This window comes from Phyllostomus discolor, chromosome 1 (genome assembly GCF_004126475.2).
Source record: "Phyllostomus discolor isolate MPI-MPIP mPhyDis1 chromosome 1, mPhyDis1.pri.v3, whole genome shotgun sequence".
Lineage (NCBI taxonomy): Eukaryota > Metazoa > Chordata > Mammalia > Chiroptera > Phyllostomidae > Phyllostomus > Phyllostomus discolor.
The window spans coordinates 193,806,245-193,830,526 of NC_040903.2; the positions used below are offsets into that span (position 1 = coordinate 193,806,245).

General features: G+C 46.4%; 1 protein-coding gene across 1 annotated transcript in view; it reads right to left on the reverse strand.

Annotated features, from left to right (window-relative positions):
- MAP3K9 (mitogen-activated protein kinase kinase kinase 9) overlaps positions 1-21,107 on the reverse strand; it is a 77,573-nt gene extending 56,466 nt beyond the window's left edge. Inside the window, 2 exon segments of the mRNA XM_028507868.2 lie at positions 14,328-14,741; positions 20,378-21,107. Of these exon segments, the coding sequence (XP_028363669.1) occupies positions 14,328-14,741; positions 20,378-20,777 (814 nt within the window). The 5' untranslated portion in view covers positions 20,778-21,107.
- Between the last annotated feature and the right edge of the window lie 3,175 nt (positions 21,108-24,282).

Consider the following 24,282-nt stretch of genomic DNA (forward strand, 5'->3'; position numbering starts at 1 on the left):
ACATGAAAAGATGCTCAACATCACTAATCATCGGGGAGATGCAATTAAGACCACAATGCGCAATCACCTCACACCTGTCAGAATGGCTATTGTCAACAAAGTCAAGTGATAACAAGGTTGTCCAGGATAGGGAGAAAAAGAAAACCCTTGCATACTGTTGGTGGGAATGTGAATCAGTGATAGCCCTGGAAAACAAAGAGAACTAGCACAGGACCCAGCAGTCCCACTTCTGAGTACACGCCCAGAGGAAATAAAATCACTATCTGGAAGCAGCATCTGCACCCCCATGGTCACTGCAGCATCATTCGCATAGTTCAGATAAAGCAACAATCTAAGCGTTATCTACAGAGGAATGGATAAAGAAGATGTGGTATGTAAACATATACCTTGCAGTATTAGTCAGCCACAAAAAGAAAACCCTGCCATTTGCCACAACAGGGAAGAACCCTGAGGCCATGATGCAGACAGAGACAAGTCCTATATGATATCGCGTATATGTGGGAGCTAAAAATGCCAAGCTCACGGAGACAGAGAGTGGAGTGGTGGTGGCCAGGGGCTGCGGGTTGGGGAGTGGGGAGACATTGGTCAGAGGGAGCAGACGTCCAGTTGTACAGTAAGTTCCGGGGGCCAAGGTACAGCACAGGGACTATAGTTACCAATACTGCACCGCGTATTGGAAAGTGGCTAAGAGAACAGACCTTGCACATTCTCACCACACAAAAAAGGTAATTATATGAGGCAATGGAGGGGTTGGCCCTATTGCGGCGATCATTTTGCAATACATATGTCCGTCAAATCATCACCTGGTATACCTTACATTTGTACAATGTTATGTGTTGATTACATCTCCATACAGCTGGGGAGGAAAAATAAAATGCTTTTCCGGGGTTTTTTTTTCTTCCTGAAAATTAAACCACCTAGAAAAGCATAGGACACTCTTATTCTTCTGCCTAACACAGAAAAGAAAATGACCAAACTCCTCTTGGTGAGCAGGAAAGAGGCAGACTTCACTCCCAAGCTTTGACCCCGGGGCCTTTTACACAGGCCATCCCCATTCCTCGGACAGACACTGTACACATTCTCATTTCACCATTGTCCACAATACGCTGGACGTGGCTGGAAAGCCTGGCAGAGTCACAGGCCCCACGGTCAGGGGCTGGGAGAAAGAACACTGTCCTGAGACTCAGAATTGTCAACAGCGTGGCTTTAGGCAAGTCACATAGCTCTCTCAGGTCACCACTCCAAGGTTTCTTTAAGCTCTAGCCTTATCAATAAACACAAAAAAAGTTAAGAATACTGGAAATTGAAGACTGTCACTATTTCCCCCAACCACAGAGCTTTTCTCCTTCCGCTTGGATTTTGAAGGTTAACGGGATGCAGAAACAAAACCATACAATGTGTCCAGACAGCATGCACATTATGACTAAAATGGCAGATGATGAGAAATACAGACAAGAATAGGCAAATCATATCTAACAATAAAAATGGTCACATTTGCACAGTGAAGTCTGGGATGATTTTTCTCATTTTTCAATGCTAATGTTTCCTGTTACATTGCCTCATAAGGTACATCAGGTTGCAAAGAGTCACAAGAAATTGCAGGGAAAGGTCTTAGTTACAATATCCATCACTGCCAGGACCTCACAGCTGCACAGGTATGGAGACAGCCCTGACCTCTACCCCTACCCGACCCCAACGCACTCCCAGAGATGGGAAGCAAGAGCCTTCACAGGTAGGCAACTCCAGAGACAAACATTAGGCTTCTGATTCTCTGAGCAACTCCAAGGAACACCTTCCTTCAGGGTCCCAACCTTCTGCAAAGTTTATGAAATGGTGAGGTCTGTCCAGAAAAAGTCCAGCCATTGTTAATATACTGAGAATGGCTTGTGCCACATTGATATAGCCTGGCAGCAAAGGCGAGTGGACCAGAATGCACATGTGTGAACAATGATGACTTCACTGTACTAGTCAGTGGGGGTGGTAGGCGCCGTTGAGTGAGTATGTGTACTGTGTGGCCATCACATTCAAAATGGCCGAGTGAAGAAAACAATAAATCTGCATCAAATTTTGAGTTAAGCTTGAACATTCCTCCATGGAAACTATTCAGATGATTCAGAAGGCTTTTAGGGACAATGCAGTGCAAAAAAAAGTGTGATACAAAGACTTTGAAGGTGGTCGAGAATCTATTGAAAGTGGCCCACGTTCTACAAGGGCTGCAACAAGCAGAACATCTGAGAATGTTGAACGTGTACCGGCTACAATCAACAAAGATCAGTGACTGGCAGTGAGAGAACCAGAAGCTGATCTGGGGATTCCAAAAACTACTATGTCTGAGATTTTGACGCAGAATCTTGGCATGAAACGTGCCATGGCAAAATTCACTCTGCAGCTTCTGCTATCAGAGCAGAACGAATGTGGTGCTGCAGTTGCTAATGACTTGATTCAAACCGCTACCAATGAACCAGATTCCCTCAACAAGGTCATCACCAGAGATGAATTGTGGATCTATGGCTATGAGTATGATCCGGAAACAAAGACCCAGTCGTCCCAATGGAAGTCGCCTGGTTCTCCACCTGAAGAAGGTACAGCAAAGTTGCAGCAAGATCAAGACCATATTAACTGTGTGTGTGTGTTTTTTAAGATTTTATTTATTTATTTTTAGAGAGGAAACGGAGGGAGAAAGAGAGAAGAGAGAGAAACATCAATGTGCAGTTGCTGGGGGTCATGACCTGCAACCCAGGCCTGTACCCTGACTGGGAACTGAATCTGCGACACTTTGGTTCTCAGCCCGTGCTCAATCCACTGAGCTACGCCAGCCAGGGCTGTGTTTTTTGATTGGGAAGGTGTTGTCCATCCTGAGTATGCCTCTCGGGGCCAAACAAATAATAAGGAGTACTACCTCTATGTTTTTCATCAGGTGAAATATGCAATATGACAAAAAACAGCTGCAGCTATGGGCAACTGGTGATTGGCAGTTTCATCACAACAATGTACCCACTCATGCATCAAGTCTTGTGCAGAGTTTCTGGCAAAACATTAAATTACCCAGGTGACTCAGCCCCCTTACAGCCCAGATTTGGTGCCCTGTGATTTCTGGCTTTTACCAAAAAGGGGAAAAGATTTCAGACCTTCAATGAGATTCAGGAAAATACAATGGGGCAGCCAATGGCATTCCAGCAAAGGATTTTGCAGAGTGTTCTGAACAGTGGAAGAGATGCCAGGAAAACTGTGTGAGGTCCCAAGGTGCCTACTTTGAAGGGGACTGAGGCATCATTGTCCTATGCACAAATGTTTCTTGTATCTGGTATCTTCTTTAGTAAATGTCTCTATTTTTCATAGTGCATGGCTAGATACCTTCTGAACAGACCTCATAAAAGCAAAGACTTGACAGAAGCAAACGCAGCTCACTCAATAAAGGATTTTGAGTCCATCCAAAAAAGAACTAGGCACAGGAAAAGCAAGATTTCATAGCAAAATTGGAATTGGGGCTAAGCATCTGGACTGCCATATGCAAAGTCCTACATTAGGCATGATTCAAGGCAGGGGGAGATAGGGAGCAGGGGAAGATGGAAGGAGAAAACACAGTACCTCTGCTGTCAAGAATCCTACTGGGATTCCTGTTTTCATAGAAAAAACCACCAAAGGAGACCCAACTCCATTTGCTTCTAAGAACCTTAACTCCATTTGCTTCTAAGAAGTAAACTCCGGGGTAGGAAGAAGACTGACTTTTCTTTGTATTTCAATTTTGCTCTATTTTTGACCATGTACATGTATTAATTACATTTTGAATTTTAAAAATCCATAGTGCAATTGGAAAGAATATGTATGACTCAAACACTGAAAATGCAGGTACAAGACACAGTGTACTCAAAAGTACAAGATCACAAATTGTGGATCTAAATACTGAGGGAAGAAATGTAGGCGCTGGACTTACAATAACAATGATCAATATGTGGAGTTTTTACCACATGCCAGGCACAGCTAAGAGCTTCACCTAGATTATTTTATGTAATCCTCACTTCTACCCTGTAAAATGAGATAGATGGGATTATAATTATTCCCATTTCACATCTGCAGGAGCTAAGGCACAAAGAATTTATCATTTGTTCAAGGTCCCAGCTAACAAGGAGCAGAGCCAGGGCTCAAACCCAGTCTTACCCAGAGCTCACGTGGGCTCCTCTCCAATGGGTAGGGGGTTCACATACTAAAGGAGGGGGATCTGAAGGAGGGGGGTTCTGGCATTGTTTGCAGAATGTCTTGAGGGGCATAGTTAATATATGGGAGAAGGCACAGCACTGGAACCTGTGATGATTAAAACCAAAAACATTTCTTGAGGACCCACTATGTGCTGGGCACAACCAGATTTGGAATAGCAGTAGGAAGTAAGAGTTGCTATACAGAGACGAAAAGGGGGTAATCACGTTCCATTTTCCTTCCAGAAGACCCTGATTCTCCAAATCTCTTCTACCCTCCCTGAATATTCCAGGCTTAAAAGAGACTGCGACAAGAATGCTAACTTGATTTGGGAAGGCCAGGATGGTTTGAAAAAAGACATTCCCTCTGACCTCGGCAGCAGAGAAGGGAGAGTGGGGGAGAGAGAGAGAGAGAGAGAGAGAGAAATATATGGCCTTTCTCCCGAGGCAAAAGCATTTTAATTATCAGCTGAGAGGCCAGCAGAGCCATAAAATTGGCCAGCTGTCCCATTCAATCAGGCCAGAGGCCATAACGAGAGGAGACAGCATTTCTCAGGGGGCCAACCACCACGAGTTAAGCTGGGTCCACAAGAGGCCCAGGCACAGTTGGAAGGGGCTGGTGGGATCAGTCCCTTTCTGTGGCTTCAGCGAAAATAAATCTGCCTATTTCAGTGGAAGTGGTAAAACTACACCTGGCTGACTTGAAAGACAGCAGTTCGGGGCTGCCTAAAATCCTCATGCAGCTTTAAAAAGGAAAACCCATTACGTCCTGCATATACCTAAAACGACAGGGCATAGAAAGAAGTTTCTCCTGCTCCATGGAAAGAGGAAAAAAGTGCATGCAGCCCCACTGCTGACTGTGGTTCCTGGGGGACACACCGTCTTGAAACAGCCCTGCTCTTTTCTGCACTGTCCGCATTGTACAGATGAGAGTCCTAGCCACATGTCCAATGCCAGGGGCTCAAGAAATAGCTTAAATTCATGTCTCTCTGACACCCAAGGCAGTGTCCCTTCCATTAGAGCACACTGGTTCCAAACATAAAGCTTAAGGGAGAAATGCTTTCTTCTGAAATCAAAACCTTCAAATTCCTGCCCATCGCTCAGCACCAAGGACAGTAGAGGTGTCTGACTACGTCCTGATTGCAGACGCAGGCTGCCCTTGGTTTATTCTGAATCCCCATTAAGATTCATGTGACCGGAGCATCTTCTCTCAGCAAGGCCATCTGTCGTGCCTTGGGCAGCAGAGGGGAAAGGGAGCACCTGTGGGCTCCTGTCAACTGTTTTCTCACTAGGCGAAGATTCCCCACCAGGAGCTTTGCCCCTGCAACAAGAAGCTACGAAATGGGGGAGAGCCTGGGCACACAGATTCAGACAGACCAGGTGGTCGTCACCTACTCCCAAAACACACACATTCACACTTCAGTCACATAATGTCAGTCCTGGCAGGGACAGAGACCATCCCATCCAAACCTCTCATTTCACAAACGAGGAACCTGAGGCCCAGAGAAAGCACAAGATATGCCCGGGGCCACCCAGCCAGTCAGTGCCAAGGGCAGCCCCAGGCCTCTGTCCCCTCCACCGCAGCAGCCCTCCTACCCAGGTGCTCAGTTAAAGACCGTTCTCTCTAACAGTGTTGGTTCATAACTTTATCTGAGTCTTGGACTGGTAAAGGCTCTAACCCTTTCCCCCCAAATGAACCAACACACATTTTGTCTAGATTCCAGCGGACTCCGGGTTAACAACCCTTCCTTAATAAAAAGAACAATGGTGATTCTACAAGAAGCTGGTGGGAGTACTGAAAGGGAGTCCAAGGTAAAGAGACAAGCAACCTGGGGAAGAAGCTACATTTTTCTCTTGTCTCAACCAGACCGCTGATGTCGCCACTTTATGTCTCAGGTTCCCTGTCCACAGTGATCCTGTGCCACCTCTTCGGAAACGAGGTAAAGCGCCAAGTCAGGAGAGACAGGCAGGTTCCTGTCTTGTCTCCTTAGCGATCATAAAACACAGATCTTGTCCGTGAGCAATGGCAGCGCCGCAGGCCACCTGTGAAAGGTGGAGGTCACTACCTAGCTATTACCAGGTTTGCTTGGAAAGAGAGCTAAGGAAGGGAAGACATAATAGTTTACCTGATTCTCAAGGCAACAATGGCTTCAATCAGAAACAGAGGTCAAGGAGATGAGACTAAAGAAATACAGGGTGGGGCAAAATTAGGCTTACCGTTGTAAGTACATGAAACAGAGTTTATCCTTGTATTATTATTGTTTGTTAACTACTGTAGTATTTTCCATATGAACAATTATAAACCTACGTTTGCCCCACCCTGTATTTAGAAATCAGAACCCACACTGCTCACTGTGAGCCGACCTGAGCCTTCACTGAGGCTATTTCCCCCAAGCTAATGGCTCAGTCATAGTCCAGGAATATCTACCAAGATTCTCCACACAACACAGTGTTCTGCTCCAACTCCAACACAGGCTTTACAGGTGCCTAAACGTAGCCCAGGGCCCCAGGCCACTCCAGCCCCACTGAGTGAGCTACATACAGAGTTAGCAAAGAGGAAGGGAAAGTGGGTGGCAAGCAAACTTGGGGGAAATAAAGAAAAACATCCCGCAAAGAGATCAATTTCCCTAATGAAGCCCCTCCAACCATAGGAAAGGACTGAGGCAGGAGACTCCACAGGGAATGGAGTCCCCGAGGGACCAAGCTCCTTGCCCCACCTACCGTCAACACCTATCTCCTTAACTCCTTCTGTCCGGTTCAGGTCCCCTCTCAGCACAGCCCCCGGCAGGCCCCTCCATCAGTCATTCTCATGGCACCTACATCTTCCCTCCACTGCACGCACCAGCCTCACGACTGTGTCTGGTGTGGCTCACTGTTATATGCCAAACCCATGCGCTCAAACGGACACACAGATGAGGACCACCTTTGTGCAGAAGATCGTTACACCCAAGGGAAAAGGGAAAAGCAAGGTTCCCGGACAAAGGTAAAGAACTGAAGACACACTGTGACCTGCAGACCAGACCTCTTGGCCCCTTCTGTTGAATCATGTCACTTGGCTGGCTGCTTGCTTCATTTCAGCTTTATTCACTTATGCATTTATTTTCACTTGCAGAACATGTCTCTGTAGTCACGGAAAATGCTACCCGTCAGTTGAACACAATCCTCTGGGACAGGCCTGGTGGCTGCCAGCTGACCGTTAAGTACAGTCTCCTGCAACCGAAGGAGAAATCCAGCTCGTTGAGCACTCGTATGCTTTCGTCAGGAAAAGTCCTCAAAAACACATCCATCATCCTCCAACTCTCCGTAAGAGGGAACTTGTAGCAAAGAACCCCAAGGTCAGAAATGGAAAGAATAACAGAGAGAAAGTTCAGAAATACCAGAGCCAGGAACTGTTGGAAGTATCTCATTTGGGGATGTGTTCATGGGGCATAGAAAGTGATTTTTTGAATCTCTCAAAAAGACAAAGAATTGGGTTCTCTAGCTGATACTTGACTGCCCCCCCCACCCCATCCACACTGGGAATATTCTATGGTTTTATTTTGTTTTTAAGATTTTATTTATTTATTTTTAGAGGGGAGAAAGAGAGGGAGAGAAAAATTGATGTGCGAAAGATACATCAATCAGCTGCCTTTCGCATGCCCCTAACTGGGGACCTGGCCTGCAACCCAGGCATGTGCCCTGACTGGGAATCGAACTGGTGACCTTTTGGTCCGCAGGCCCATGCTTAACCCACTGAGACACACCAGCCAGGGCTATGGTTTCTATAGGAAGGCTACTATTATGGCTACTCCTCACCGTTTTCTAGGCAAGTCTGTGCCACACTGCTGCTGGCCAGGATGCCTGTGCCTCAGTGGCTGCATCCCCGAGTCAGAAATGTACTCTACCTCAGGAGCAATGTGTGCAAAAACAAGGACATAGAGAGTGGAATCCAGTGAGTGGGTCATGGGTTCCACAAGCCTTGCAGCCAGCAAGCTCGCAGAGTGAAGAAATCCTAAACAGGCCTCAGGCGGGGGCTAAAGCCAGTGTCCAAACCAGATGCACACTAGGGATAGAACATTACAGCCGACCAGAGGCCAAGGGCAAGCTGGAACCTCCTCACACGGCGAGAAAGCAGGTCGTCCTCTTCCTTGCCTTGCGGGCTCCGAGAGAAGGTCTGAGATGGGCACAAAGCACTTGTGAGCAAAGAACTAGGAGGCAGGGGATGCCTTGTAGGCCTCCAGTTGCAAGAGGACCTGCCAATCAAACGACTCAACAAAACTGGACCAGGCACTGTGAGGAACATGACAGGGAAGTCACAAGTTGGGAACAAAAGGAATGCTGAGGTCGGATGAGACAGGCTGGCAGCGGATCCAGGCAGTGCAGAACAGTGGCCTGTTCCAGCAGTGCCTGGCAGGCTGCAACTGGCTGCAGCAGAGACATCGGCCAGTGAGAGTTACTCGGGGCTAGCACCTGGGAGGCGCGCACAGAAAGAAGAGGGCAAAGCATTGGAGATTGGTAAGGAATATGCTGTAAAAATGCCACACATGACACCCAGAACAGGCTGATGAACTCAGATGTCAGTGAGGTTCAAGGACCTGGAGATTATAACGAGGATAAAAAGCAAATTCCATGCAAGTGAGGCATGAAGAACCTCCTCCAACAAGAGAAGGGGAATTTTTACATTTTGAGATCCTGCAAATAGGCCAATTGAAGTGATACTTCATTCATTCACCCATTCATTCAAGTGCCTGGGACCTAAAGACACGAAATCTATTTAGAGACACAGGGGGTGTTCCTGAGGTCAGAGCCAACAAAAACAGGAGGCCAGGGATGCAGTTCGGCAGCCAGCTAGCTGCAGGCCAGCACAGTGTTTTGCTTCGTTTTGCAACGGCCTGTGTTGGGTGGAGCAGACACTCACTTCGCCATCACTCCCACCAAGCCCTATATCTTCACACCAGCTGCCTCACAAATTTACGGATCTTGACTGGAAGGCATCTGGGCTTCCAACCACTGGACTAGCAGCTCCAGTCCCCTGTCACCTTAATGTTCTTCCACAGCTGTCAGGTAATAAGTGTTTAGCACCAAACAACTACTTAGCATTGACAATAGTGATGGGCTGTCAGGAAGCAGCAGCAGCCAGTTTTGAGCTGAGCACAAGAAAATGGGTAGGGCTTAAATAGGCAGAGAGATGAGGTGAAGGCATCCTGAAAGCATGGCTATTCCCACAGCAGGGGTCAGAGTGATAAGAATCTAGTGGCTGGAAAGTACAGCAGATGTACTTTCCAGGGAAAAGGGGAACCAGCCTGGCTTAAGGTGAAAGTACCTTTGAGGAAAAGAGGGAAATAAGGCAACAAAAACCTCGTGACAAGACTAAGCTGACATCCAAAAACAGGAAGGCAGGTGTGGCTGGTCCCAAACCAAATACAGTTCACGTCTCACCTCTGCTCTTTCAACCACGAAATTAGGGACACAGCAATCATACAGTAACGAAATGTGGGTGCTTGGCTCCATGACCAGAGTAATATCACCTCTAAGTATGTAAAACTGAAGTACTGTAGGGCTGCATGAAATAACGCAGTGGAACACCCCAGCTGCCCAAGAGCAGAGTGCCCACAACGGCGTGGTGATCAGGGACACGAGCGGAGGAGTCAGCCTTGGGCTCGAAGTCTGGTGGTTGGACTGGCAGTGACAGCCCAGAGAAATGGCTGGCCTCTTCGCAGCCTCACTTTCCTCATCTGTAAAGACACTCACAGTCTTAACTCTGTACGTTTGCTGTGAGAATTAAACGAGAATCCACATAAAATGCTCAGACAGTGCCTGACCTAGAGAGGGCACTCAATATGCATTAGCTGTTGTTGTTGTTGTTGTTATTATTATTATATAGGGATTTAACTTTGTTGATACAAAATACTGTATCTAAATAGTGGAATACTGTGCAACCTGTAAATGTAAAAGATTATTTACTTGTATAAGAAAGTGGCGACAATACACTGACAAGTGGGAGAGGGAAAAGCATGCTATAAGCAATGTTTACTAAGACTTCCTGTGCAGGCCCTGAGCGGTGTGGCTGTTGGTTGGGGGTTGTCCAGTAAGCCAGAAGGTCTCTGTTCAATTCCCAGTTGAATGGAGCACATGCCTAAGTTGCGGGTTTGGTCCCTGGTCGGGTCGCATACTAGAGGCAACAGATCCATGTTTCTCTCCCTCTCTTTCTCCCTCCCTTCCCCTCACTGTAAAAATAAATAAATAAAATCTTTTAAACAAGCTTTCTGGTGCATGATTTGGGAGTGAAAACAAATATGCACGAATGCAAAAACTGAAAAAAACACACTCTTTCACCTCTATGTTTTTTCTGTTTCCTAAGAGGAGGAAAAAAGTTATTTAATGATAAAATAAAAGTATAACACTACTTTCACTTTGGGAAGGCCTTTCCATTTTCCAAGGCTTTTTCATATGATCTCATTTTTACACTAATGTAACTTTTAATGGCCACTCTTCAACTGCTCTTCTACCAAATGTCTGTAAGTCAAAACCCTGAAATCCATCCACCTACCCCCCAAAGGGAAGTCCTTCCTCTAAGAGACTACCTTTCACTAATACTGTTGCTAACAACCAAGCAGCTGGTTTTCCCCAGCTCTGATGGAGCAGGGACACATAAATCCATTTTTATAGCCAGCGCTTTAACAGGTCATTTCAAGAAGTGATGTTTAAGTTAATGATGCAACATGGTAAAGCGGTATAAACCATTAGCTAGATCAGCGGTCTGAGCCACACATCCCAGGGCCTAGCTCACCTTGTTCGGCTGTCTAAGGCTAAGTATCCAACACAATGGTTCTTCCCAATGCGTGCCCTGCACTGAGGTTCCATGGTACACTGCTTCCCCATCAGCCACTCTCTCCCCCTGTCTTGGTAATAGACCTGATTATCAGCTGCACCCACTGCCCCCAGAACAAAATCCCCATCTCCCAGGCCTCTCCTGCACTAGCTACGGCTATGTGATTGATTACATTCGGACTGATCAATGTAGGCAGCTGTGCTGTGCTGAACTTCTGGGAGGTTAGTGGGAGAGAACTCGGCTACAGGAGCACCTCTGATCTGCTCGCCTCTTCCTCCAAGCCTGTGACTTAGACCAAAGAATAGCATCTTGGACTGTAAGGTGACCCCCGAGGATACGAGCAATGGGTCGGGATGACGGAGTGCAAAATAGGGACCTGGGTCCCTGACGACACTGTGGAGATGCCCCGAAACCTCCAGACTTCTTTTCAAAGACAAATGAACATGTACCTTGTTTTCACCAGTGTTATTTTGGTTTTTTTTAGGTTATGTACAGTCAAACCTAAACACTGCAGATTACATATCAACATGGGATGCCATATGCTATACAGATTTCACTGCCACTAAACAACATATGACTTTTTTAAAGTAGGTGACCAGGATGATAAAACATTTTAATAAATTGCTTTTTTACTGCCCTGGCTGGTGTAGCTCAGTGGATTGAGTGCAGGCTGCGAACCAAAGCATCACAAGTTCAATTCCCAGTCAGGGCACATGCCTGGGTTGCAGGCCATGGCCCCCAGCAACCGCACATTGATGTCTCTCTCTTTCTCCCTCCTTTCCCTCTCTAAAAATAAATAAATAAAATCTTTTAAAATATTGCTTTTTTACTGAACCTTTTGTAACTGCTAGATGTTTATCACCGACTACTTTTTCCCAACAAAGTCATCCCCCATATATACACACTCTTTTCTCTGGGGGTTCAGAATCAGCTAATACATATAGTTCACAGAATTCTGCCCTCACATGACACCGACCAAAATCCAACTCCCTGGAGCCCCCTAATAAAACCGAGTGAGACAGGACAGTATCCCCAGGTCCGCAAAGCACAACGAAGTTATGACTCTCCAACTGGAGGCAACAAAGAGGCATAACATCTTTGAAATGACTTCCAAGCCATGTACACGCAGCCATGAAATAAGCACAACAGTGCCATCCAGGCTCACACTGGCCGTGCTGTATACAATCCCAGGCGAACAGCCACCCACAGACAACTGCCAAGGAGGCCCCCGTCCCCCGGCTGAGACTCACAGCTGGCATCACCAGCAACACTGACCATGCTGCCCAGTGGCTCCAACACGCTGCTGGATATCAATGATCTTGATGAGGTCCTTTAAAATACCGCTCTATGTGTAAGTCCAATACCCACCACAAGGCGCACCTGAAGCTTCCCCCTTGGCAATCCTGAAACTCACTTAAGGATGAGGAAAGGATCAGGCCTTTGTTTCCTGGGTGACAAAATGACGTTCAGATTTCTTGCCATCTCCTGCTGACAGCAGAACCTTGACAGGTTAGTGTTTCCTTCAGAGGAGCTTAGGCTTTCAAACACAAATCTCATAAAAGGGAAAACCTTGTATTCATAGCTTGAAATTACACCTAAATTTAAAACTTCATGGAGGAAATTATTAAGTTTCCTCCATGACAATTCCATGGGCCTAGCCCAAGTCTCTCGGGGCTCGATATACAAGGTTAAAGCACTTGACTCAGTTCTCCCAGCATGGTAAGGATGTAAGACAAAAGAAAATAAAGACAATTCAGCTTCCATATCATTTTCGTAACAATACATCTTATTACCCCATCATCCAAAGCAATCTCTAGGTAGAAATTACTTTGAAAAGGGGTCACCAAAGTTTTAATCTACCTAATACAGTTAAAGAGCAGAATTCTGGAAGCCCATGTGAGAGTAATCATAGGGTAAAGAGAATAACGATGGAAGGAAAAGAGAAACCAGGTTTTATTTTATGGAACCTAAATCCTTCACATGCATTACATCTAAAATACACACCTAATGTTCCATATTCTCAAGATTGAATACTCTCACACTCTCATACTCTCATACTCATACTCTCAAGAATGAATTAAAGGGGAAGAGGGTGCAGGTGGAAGAGGCAAGGGTAACAAAAGCCACTTAAACTAAATTGGAAAGTATATCTATATACCTAAAAACCATATATGCTCTAAAAATGCCAAATGTGTATTTGTAAATGTGTATTTGCCAAATGTGTAAAATATACTCTCTGAGGGAAAACCTTCCAGGTTATTTTTCTTTCCTTTCTGTTCATCTACACTTTCTAATTTTCGTACAACAAAAACACTTACTACTTACACAATTTTAAACGCATTTTCTTAAACAGATTCACATTAGCATCAGCAGAAAAGTAACACTTCAGCCTGGAATAGCCCAGAATAAAATGAAGCCTGAAGGATTTCTGGGTTCAAAGCTGAAAGGGTACAGACAGTGAAGTTCCCGGGTCCACGCAACCCCCACAGTCCTAACACCCCCCTAACACCCCCGGGCAGGGCACTCACAGTATATACCATTTACCACACAGCGTAGTCAGGAGAAAACACAAATGGCCACACGAAAGAAGCCTATTTCCAGTTCCTGCTGACTCAGCCAAGGAAAGAGACGGAAGTGTCTACCAACTCACCACTTAATTATGTCTAACACTCGCTTTACAACCCAGTTGATGGATTATGGATGTTTAATAAACAGTTCCTTCTCCATGCCCTGCTATTAAACTCTGGGTAATTATGACAATTAATTAATACTACCCCTAGGCTATCAGGAAGTCTGTAATACTACCAGCCAGGTCATGCTCTCCAAGTCGACACTGCCACCTGAATCAGCCTCACAGCTTAAACTACACGCCTCCTCTTCCTTAGTGCCCCTTCTCTGGTGGGCACCTCGGGTTGGGTGTTTGGACAGAAGCGCAAACAGGTGGCACAGGTGTGCTTCACCTGATGTTCCATGAAAGAGGAAAACCCCTTTTGTGATTACAGACACACTTCCCTGAAGGGGAAAAATAAATCTATGCTGTCGTGCGGTGCTTTTGCACACCACATCAGAAGTACACACTGCCGAACCTGCCTGCTAATGTGAGCTCAGAATCACCCCAACCCCTCAGGCATCTCATTCTTCTCTCCCTAAACCAATATTCCCGGCACTCACTCCAGCCCCACATCTCAGCTCAAGGATGGAATGGTTTTAAGCAAGGAGTTTCACTGTCCACTAAGATTCCTTTAGGAATCCACTCCAGCTGAAACCACAGCCTGAGTCGGAATGTGCCCTGAAGCCCCCCAGCCCCCTCCCTCCATACTCACTGTTGCTGGACTTAAGGTCGCGGTGGATGATGGGGACAATCGCCTCATCGTGTAAGTAGTTCATGCCTCTGGCAATCTGCACAGCCCAGTTCACCAGGATGTCTGGGGGGATCCTCTTCCCAGATAACACTCTATTCAAAGGTCCTCCACGAGCAAACTCCATGACCAAGCAGAGGTTGGGTTCCTTCAGACACACCCCCCTAAGAGCAATGATGTTGGGGTGCTTCAGCATGGCGAAGAGCTTGGCCTCCTGGCGAACGTTCTCTATGGTCTGGCTGATGTCCTCGTCAGGGTCGTGGCGAGCTGCTTTCACGGCGACCTCGTCCCCTACCCAGAAAGCGCGATAGACTTTCCCAAAGCCCCCGATGCCAATAATCTCTTCCAGGGTTAGCTCCGCAAAATCAATCTCTAACACTGAGAAAGAGAAGAAGAAGAAAAAAAAAAGCAAATCAAAAACATTCTGAAAACACCATCTAATCACCAATTTACTCAGATGCGTAAACTCAGCAACTGGTCTGTTCCTGTGGCTTTTCTGTCTTCCCACTACAAGGTAAACTCCTGTGGGCAGGAAGTGCGATAAACTTATTCTCTGTGGCATTATCCGCAGTAACTAGCACATAAACCTTGGGCTAGATACGGTGCTGCCATGTGAGCGAAGTGTGATTGTATGTTTTTCTCATGAAAACGCTGTTTTCTGTCTTCTTGGTCTCATTCTCTTTACCCGACTGACTCATGCTCATCTCTCAGGTCTCAGCTTCAGCATCCATTCCCTAAGGACCTTTTCCTGACCCCCAACTTACATGAGATCAGGCCCCATCAAACACTTCCATAGCAGTCTCTATTTGGCAACACTCAACACAATTACAATTACTTGTTCAATGCCTGCTGTGCCGCTAGATTGCGAGATCCACAAGGGTGGACTCTGTCTGCCTTATTCACCACTGTACTCATCATGCTGAATATTCGGCAGGTGAAGTAAAATGGATGTTGGGGGGGGCAGGGTTATATACCTCAGTAGGAAATAAACCAAACTTAGATCTGAAAGAAAAAATTAAACTGGACCTCCTAAAACAAGTACAGAGAATAGTATGTACTTTGGCAACACACACACACATACATACAAAACAAAGCAAAAAAAAAAAAAAACCTTTCTAAAAAACTGAGAAAACAAAAACATGTTTCTGAACTTTAGGCAAGAGCAAAAGAGGAACTGCTCACTGCTTCCTTCCACAGCCAGCCGCACGATGATTCCATTCTCCACTTGGCAGCTGGTGATGCCCCAGACTACGGTCTTGCTTAATTACAGTGCTTCTGTCCTATCGAGGGTTGACATTCATTTGTATTTTGTAATGCGACTGGCAGTCTGTACGAAGAAAACTCTTAGGAAAAGTTAGTTGGACTGTCTTCAGGTATATAAAAAGTATAGCCCATCCTGACTCCAAAAGTTATAAGCGTTCAAGCGTATCACCCCATCCAGCACTTTTCCTAAGGATATACGGCATGGCGGGTCCTGCAGACTAGCAATCAGCGTCCTTTCGAAAATGCTTCTGGCATGCCTTTCAGGACTACAAATGCCAGAAAGCTGAAAACTACATTTCCCAGACTCTCTGACAGGTGGAGTTCTTTCTGGATGCAGATTAGGTTCTGCCAATTAGATGCAGAAGATTATAAGGCAGAACTGAGATGGAGAGCATCTTCTTGCTGCTTCTCCTGGCAAGCATGGCTGTGGGGAAGTGGGGTTTTTCCACAGCAGCACGCCCGTGTCCAGTCATTAGCTCTGTGGATGTGGAGAGGCACGCTGCAAGGCCAAGCGGCTGCCTCATCTTGGACGGCAACAACAGCCGAGTGTTCTTGAAGTCGACAGCTTCAATGGCAACTCCTGATTCTGTACCTTCCCAATTAGAGAAGTAGAAACTTCCCCGGTGAGCCAGGTCTGCAAGGTTCTGGGAGTTTTACCAACCTGATCCTCCCTTCTCCCTACCCTTCCAATAATTCTGTAAACTCCTAATTTCCTGAGCTCCAGCACTTTCTGCTAAAAGAGCTTGAGTGTTTCTAGGTCCTAAAATGAAATCTGACATTACTAATATTTGCCTTATCGCAACCATATGAATGAGAAAAAACTATGCCTATGCTAAAGAGAGATTAGAAACCCTCTTGAAGAAATATACATTACGTTAGGAGTCTCTTAGGTCACGGAGGGAAGGAACATTCATTTTTTCTAAAAACTTTTATACATCTTATTTCTTTAACTGAATATCTGAATCCTTCTTAAGGGAATGAACTGTTGCATTTTCTCTCGTACCCTGCCTTCTTCTCTTTGGTCTGAAGCGTAGTTGTGAACACACGGCAGGTATTAAATATTTATTTATATGTATAAGGATTTCAAAGATGGGATTCTGAACTAGGGTGCTGAAAGGACAGCTCCTCTGGCGGCATTTTGCAGAAGATGGAAAACGTCTGTGGGGAAGGCGAAGCAATAGTCTTGCTCTAGGTAGAACATAAATGCTCAGGTTTTTGCTATTTAGTAAGAAAATATTATGATCAGACTTCAAGAAAAGTGTGCAACACAGCTCACAAGCAGATAGAACACAGAACAGAGGGGGATGTGGGCGAGGGAGGACGGCTCTTTCTTTTCCCTTCCCTGCTAAGAAGTCCCTCGGAGTACGAACTAGACCTGCAGCTGCACCTGACAGGATGTGGGGCCCTCCTTCCCTTCCCTGCTCCAGCCAAGACCTGCTTTTCAGTAAGAATCAGGTCAAGTTGCATTCATCAGAGTTCTCAGTTTCTATGGAAGGACATTTCCAGGAATATCAGGAACAAAATCTTATTTCTTTCATTTTCGGAGTCAGGATGTTATTCCCTCTCATTAGTATCCTTGGAAATGTATGGGCACATTCTGGTGGGTTTTAGCAAGCAAGTGGTACATATCTTACTCATTTAAAAATCTTAAGTACATCTGAAAACGCACCCTTATATTTCCAGTGGGTGCAAGAAAAAAAGTAAATTTGTGTTAACCTTAACACATGCTCTGCTTGAAAACAGATGCAACTCTCCTACAGGAAAAACTTTTAAACTATGCATATATTTCCCAAGATGATAAATTTGGAATTGTATTTTTCATCTTTTTCTAAAGTATGGAAGATGAGGGAGCTCATAGGCTATTTTAAAAAATGATTTTATTTATTTCTAGAGAGAGAGGAAGGGAAGGAGGAGAGAAACATCAATGTGTGAGAGAAACACCCATCAGTTGCCTCTTGCTCACCCCCAGTCAGGGTCCTGGCCCACAACCCAGACATGTGTCCTGACGGGGAATCAAACCAGCAGCCTTTTGGTTTGCAGGATGACGCCTAACAACTGAACCCCATGAGCCAGGGCACCTCGTGGGCTATTTTTATTTGCCAGCTTCATGGAGAGCTATACTCTAATACCTACTTTGGAGGGGATAAAAGCATAATATAAATGTCAGCTGATTTATAATATCACTATATTATATTGTTCTTTGTCATAAGATTTAATCATTTCCTCCTCTTCCGTTTTGAATAAAGTATGAAACAAAATTTTCACTTTGAAAGCAGTATTTAAAACTAAAACAGAACATTATTACTCAATGTTTTCTGTTCACAATCTAAGATCACTATTCACGCCCCAGAGGGGAAGTTCAAAAGGGTAACTGGGGAAAAGCTACCAGTGGCTCATTTTCATTCCAAGTCTTTGGAGAAAGGTTGTCCATCACCTTTAATTTCTCGGTGACACTAACTGAACTGGCGGACACTGCACACAGATCAGAAGCGCACCAGTCAGCAACTTCCAGCATTCATCTTTATCAGAGCGCTGCACTGAAAGTTTATATATACACCACCAACCTCCCTCGTGTGTGACTTATAACTACCTCCATACCTTACCATTTCTTTATCCCTGGGTAATTAACAGTCTCCACTTTTCACCAGGCCCTCTGATTGGTTTTTGACTGGAACTACATTTTCTGAATGATCAAGAACTCATTCCAGTCAAGATCAGAACTCCTGGTGGCACTAAATAACTTCTCAGAACCTTCAAAAGCCGTATGTTCATCAAGTCCGTTCTTTCAATAAGCACAAGGTACTTCCTACTTTCTCACCATCTCTGTTCTAGGTATAGGAATCTACACAAGGTAACTTTTGTTCCTGGGCACAAAGATTAAGTCCTGGGCACCTAAAGGAGAAGGAGCGTCTAACATAGCACACTGGACGTGTCTGGCTTTCTGTGGCCGGGTTCTTGCAGCCTACATGGTATTCACTCCTGACTGCTCTGACAGCAGGGAGCCCCGGACAGTAAGGGAACTGAGTTCCTGCTCATGAGCCTCACACAGCCTTCTGCTCTGACATTAGCTGTTCCTGAAAAACAAAAAGAAATCACAAACTTTGCTCACAAAGCACCTGAAAATCAGACTTGTGCTTAAAACCACACTGTTTTCTAACACACCAGGCCATCCTTCCAATATTTCTTCCAATGGGTGACCAAGTTCATCTTCAACACTATTTCAGACATTATGCTGGGACCCTGGCCTTCATCTTCCCAGTACTAGTGCCGAAAGGATATAACACCTAGAAACAACTTAAAGTGATCTGTTGCCTCCACGCACTATCAAATGTAGAAACAAAGTTTTTAACTGGATGAGAGGGAGAGAGAAAAGAAAAGAATTAAAAATTTGAACATCAATTTGACAGTCAAAACGCCTGATAAAAAATGAGTAGAAAAACAGGGTGATTATGAATTTGATACTAAGTGATGGTACTTAATAAATATTGTAAGATAATAACACAATTGTTCAGGTGAAAATAAGTTACAAGGCCAGAAGGTTAACTGTCAGAAATGAAATTTTAAAACTAAATGTTTGAAGCTGGACATTGGTGATGGTTTCTTAATCAACTAAGATGTAAAATGTACAGAATATGGAATAAAGATAAATATGTATTAACAATACTTTTTTAACAGAAATTACAGAAACCCTCAAATACAAAATAGTGCAAACTATACCACGAGATGTCTACATCTTTCTGCTAAAACCACTTAGCATCACTGGTTAAGGGACTGTAATAGCAACTTAACTCCTTTGAAAAAAACAAAGGAAATTTCATTACAGGGTGTGGAACGGGGGACTCCTGGGAAATCCGTGAAAACCAGGACACTGCAAGAAAGGACCTGGAAGAGACCTCCCGGCATGGGTCCCCTGGGATTTAGCAAATACCAAATATAGGCAAGGATCTAGGGTGAGAAGAAAAAGGGAAATGTGTTGTCTTAACATGCTGGGTGCCAAGGGACTAGGATTTAGCCACTGTATCCTGACCTCCAGATCTCTCGTGGGAGAATGACACAGTTTTCCCTCTCTAATCATTTCTCCTCCTATCACCTGCCCCTCCACACAACACACACCCTTTTTAGCACATTATTCAGTGAGACTCCTGAAGGTACAACTTCTGAGTTACAAGATTAGGATCCAAGAAATCCACACGACATTTCAAAGACACTTCGGCCCTGAGTTCACACAGGCTTCCGGGACTTGTGAGCCAACCCAGCCCAGCGGGAGACAACCCCCATCTCCTTCAAAGCAAATGCCTTTAAGAGGCGGGGACAGCCGACCCAAGAGGCCGGGAGGTCCCAGACTTGGGGACTAAGGTTACAACAGAAACTACCAGCTAGCCTGAAATCCTTCCAGATTTTTTTTTTCGGGGCGGGGGGTGGGGGGTGGGGTGCGAAATGGGGAGATTCTCATGCTGGAGCTTCAGGGAGTGGAATCAGCAGTTGCTGCTGAGGTGGTCATACCAAGGTTAAGAAGCCCAAGGGCTTGAGGTTGCAGGCGAGGCCTGCGGCGCCTCTGTTACCCACAGCACCCACCAAAGCCCCTGTGGCCCCAGCGCGCGCGCTCACATACCTACCCCCCAGGTGAACCATTCCCCACTCTCAACCTAACCCTTGAGGAAGGCTCCCATCTCTTTGCGCCCCCCCCCCCCCCCCAGGCCTCAATCATTCCCTCCTCCCCGCCGGGGTCCCGGGCCCCGCCTTCGCCTTACACTGAATGGGCGGGTAGCAACTGGGGTCCTCGCCGCCGGGCTGGCAGCGGCTGGAGAAGGCGCTGCGCGGGGTCACATAGTTGCTGGGGAAGATGCCCACCCGCTGGTTCAGCTGCCCCGTCCACCAGCCTTCGTCGCCGGACACCTGCGAGTCCTTGGACAGCACCTCCACCACGTCGCCCAACCGCAGGGTCAGTTCGTCCTCGCCCGCCGCCTCGTACTCGAACACGGCGGTCCAGTAGGGCAGCGGCGCGTCGGAGCCCAGCTCCCGGGGGGCCACCGTCGCTTCCTCCTCCTCTTCCTCCTCCTCCTCGGCCCCGGCCCCCGCTCCATCCTCCCCCGGCGGGGCGGCAGCGGCGGCGCTTGCCAGGCAGCCGAGAAGCGCTCTGGAGGGCTCCATAGAGCGGCCGATCCATAGGGTGCGGGGCTGCCGCCGCCCGCAGGAGCCGCCGCCGCCTATTGTTCATGCGGCTCCGCAGAGCTGGGGGGACCCCCTCCCCCGACGGCGGCCGCAGGTAGGGCCCGGGATGGCTGCTCGGAGAGAGTGGGCTGCCTGGGGCTAGCGCGGCAAGTGCAACGTGTGCTCACCGCAGCATCGGGGAGCGGCGGGTCGGAGCCCCCGCCTGCGCGCTCACCCGCTGGGGGCCACCTGCCCACCTCCGCGTAGACTACCTGCTCCCGCAGCTGGTGCCCGCCGCCGCCCGCCAGCGGCCGCTCCCCTCTCCTCGCCGCGCCCCGCCCCCAGAGCCGGCCACCCGCCCAGGACCACCTGACGCGGGCCTGGCTCCGCCTCAGCCCTGCGGAACCCAGGGGCGGAGCTTCCCAGAACCCGGACCCGCCCCTGCTCCAACCCGCCTTCCCGTTGGCCGCCCGCCGACCAGTCCGCAGGTTCCCCGCCCCGCCCCGCCCCTCCCGCGGTGGTTGGAGCACACTCTCTAGCCACCCGGCCCGCCCCTCTCCACCCCCGGCGCCTACGTAGGCCGCCCCCCTCGTTCGGCCCTCTTTTGCGGGCTCCCTCATTCTCAAATCCCAGGTCACGCAGTTCTCTCTCCCATTGGACAGCTGCAGCTCCCACCATTGGCTCGATGTACCTGTCCATTTCCTGGGAGAGTTCAACACCTCCCGGCTGGAAGAGGCTGCAGCCTCATTGGGTGCATGGGAGGGATGGGTGGATCCTAAAAAGGTAAAGCCAAGACTTCATTCATTCCAAAAAGGCTGAAGAATCTTCTTCCCTTTGTTTGCGGTGGACAGATACGGGCTGTTAGGCGGCACCGGTGTTTTTCACCCTACATTGAGTTTTTGAACGTGAGCAAAAGAGAAGGGAGCTGAGCTGCATGCACCCCATGGGAGAGCTTGTTTTCCACCTCCCTCTCTTGCAGTTGGATTCTTCCCTCTTGGATCTGTCTTTGCCCTAGTCCACCCAGGTGGATCAGCTTCAGCTCCCACCGGACTGAGTTACATCCCTCCATCCCATCTCCTTAACCTTTCATTTCCTAGTTTAAGGCCCATTGGAATGTTCTTTAGAAGCTCTTAAAACTACAGTTCTCGCCTTTATGAAGAGGGCACACAGCCCTCCCTTTCCTGGGTGCCTGTAAGAAGAGATTCCAATACAATGATTTTTAGAATTCAGAAAGACGAGACACCACCTTACAGGGACTTCAAACTGGGGCCGGAAAAACTATGGCGAAATCGGCTTTATCTCTCCGAAGAGACAACTATTTTACAGTCGTGGGTTTCTTTCACCTGGGTGAACTGCACCTCGGGTCATGGTGACCTATATAGAAATCAGGTTAAGAACCAAAGTAGACAAAAAAGAAGAAGGAGGCGAAGGACAAGAACCAAAGTAGAACATACATACAAGATGATACTGCTGTTCAAGACAATGCTGCGGTTCGTGACCAAGGGCTGACCATTTTCTCCATCCTCTCGTGATCCTCCGTTTCTCAAACATTAAGAAAGAATGAGATAGGTGGTCCGTACTATTTCTTCTGTGCTGTAGTCCCATCATAACCATGAAGATTTCCAATGAGAAGGCTTTTCTGGCGTTTCAAAACAACTCAGTGCTGCAAGATCTAGCCCAATCTCTACCAAACTACCTTACCCTTTCCCCTTGAGTGGTAAGAATAGATACAATTTATTTAGCAAGATTTAGTGCTTCACTGAGTATTTTTTGTTTAATGTTACCAATAGTTTGGGTTAATTCTTGGACAAACTGTGGAGACAGTGGGGTGATTTGAAAAGGTAGACACAGCAGGGCTGGCGTCTTTGGCTCCTCCGTCAGCAGCAGCATGATCTTGGGGAAGTACTAAGGTTACAGTGCAGTGTGCTCATCCACAGAGCGAGTGAGTGAGTGGACTGGAAGGTCTGCTGCGTCCTTGTAGGCCTGACATTCTGCAGTTTGCACACGAGTATGGCTGCACCTCATATCCACACATGGGAGGTCTTGAAGAAGAGAGGTTTGAGTGCTGTCCCGAAACGTGTCCAGAGTAGGCATTGAGAAAGGACCTCGGAATAGGTGCCCTAAAACAATGTTTAGAGTTTCCTTGCTCATAGGTTTGGTGAACTGTGAAAGATACAGATGAGTCTTTGAATCAATTCTCTAGGTTTTGTTTAAGACAAACTCTTCCACCCCCAGCAGAACAGAAGATAATGGAGAAAGAGGTCTTTTGTGTTTTTAAAAAGACCATAAGGAAAAGTATTTCTTGATAAAAATTTATTTTGGGGGGTAAAAGGAATTTTACAAAATGGTGTAGACATACACAGAGAGAACCAAAAGGAACCACTAGAAAGATATAGAGAAAGATTTTCAGTGGTAGATCTCTTTCAAGTAGTAGGATTAAGAGTAATTGGGCAATTTTTATTGTCATCTTGTTTATCTGTAATTTTGTATGTGTTACTATATAGTTTCGTGGCTCTTCATTTCTCCCTCACCCAGAGGAGAATGGAAAAAAATGTCTTGATCCCTCTCAGTAGGGAAAGTCTAAGTCCCCTTATCATTTAAATCTTTAATGCCATAGCACGTGTTTAGGGCGTAGTGAGGAGTCATTCATCAAACATTTCAAGAAGTCTTTCAGTAAATACTTGTACAATGGATAAGTGATAGGAATTCAAATGAGGGAAGATTCTTCAGGTTATGTTTGGCTGGCAGAGTTTCATGGAAGAGGCAGGACCAAAATTGGTCCTGGAGGGGTGCGGGATGGAGCCAGGAAAGGAGGGAAGATGCGGGCACAGCCAGAGGTGAGAAAGCCCATCTGGATGGAATAAAAGGATGAAAAGTAACTCGGAAAAAAATAGGTTGAACCAGATTGCAGAGGGCCTTGTAATCACTTGATTCACACTAATAATTACTTATTGTATTTTGCCGTGTGTGATGAACACTATTCTGCCCAAATTTTTGAAGGAATAATAAGGATGTGCATTACACGTAAGTAATACCTGAAATACCTTGTATCTGTTCTTGTGTTTTGTAATTCTTTGTTACGTAAAATGTCTTATACCATAATATGTTCAAAAATAAATGCTGAAATACCTTTATAATACAATAAACAAGTGTCTAAATATAAATACATAAATAATTGAATTGAAAAATTAAAATGAAAGATTTTTTTTCCTGAAAGTTTGGGCCAAAAACGTGGGTGCGCATCATACGTGGCAAAATATCAGTAATTGGTTGTTTGTAATGATTTAATATCCAGTTTGTTTACCATAAGGGCAGGGACCCATCTGTCGGGCTGTCTATAGTTCTCCCAGTACCTAGAGAGGGCCTGCCATGTAAATGACTCTCGGTATGTATTTGTGAATGAATGGCTGGCTTGAGTACCCAGTTAAGAAGCCTGTGTTTTGTTCGGCAATAGAGGTTATTACTGAACGCTTTTGAGCAGGGCTGTGGGGTGATCAAGTGTTAC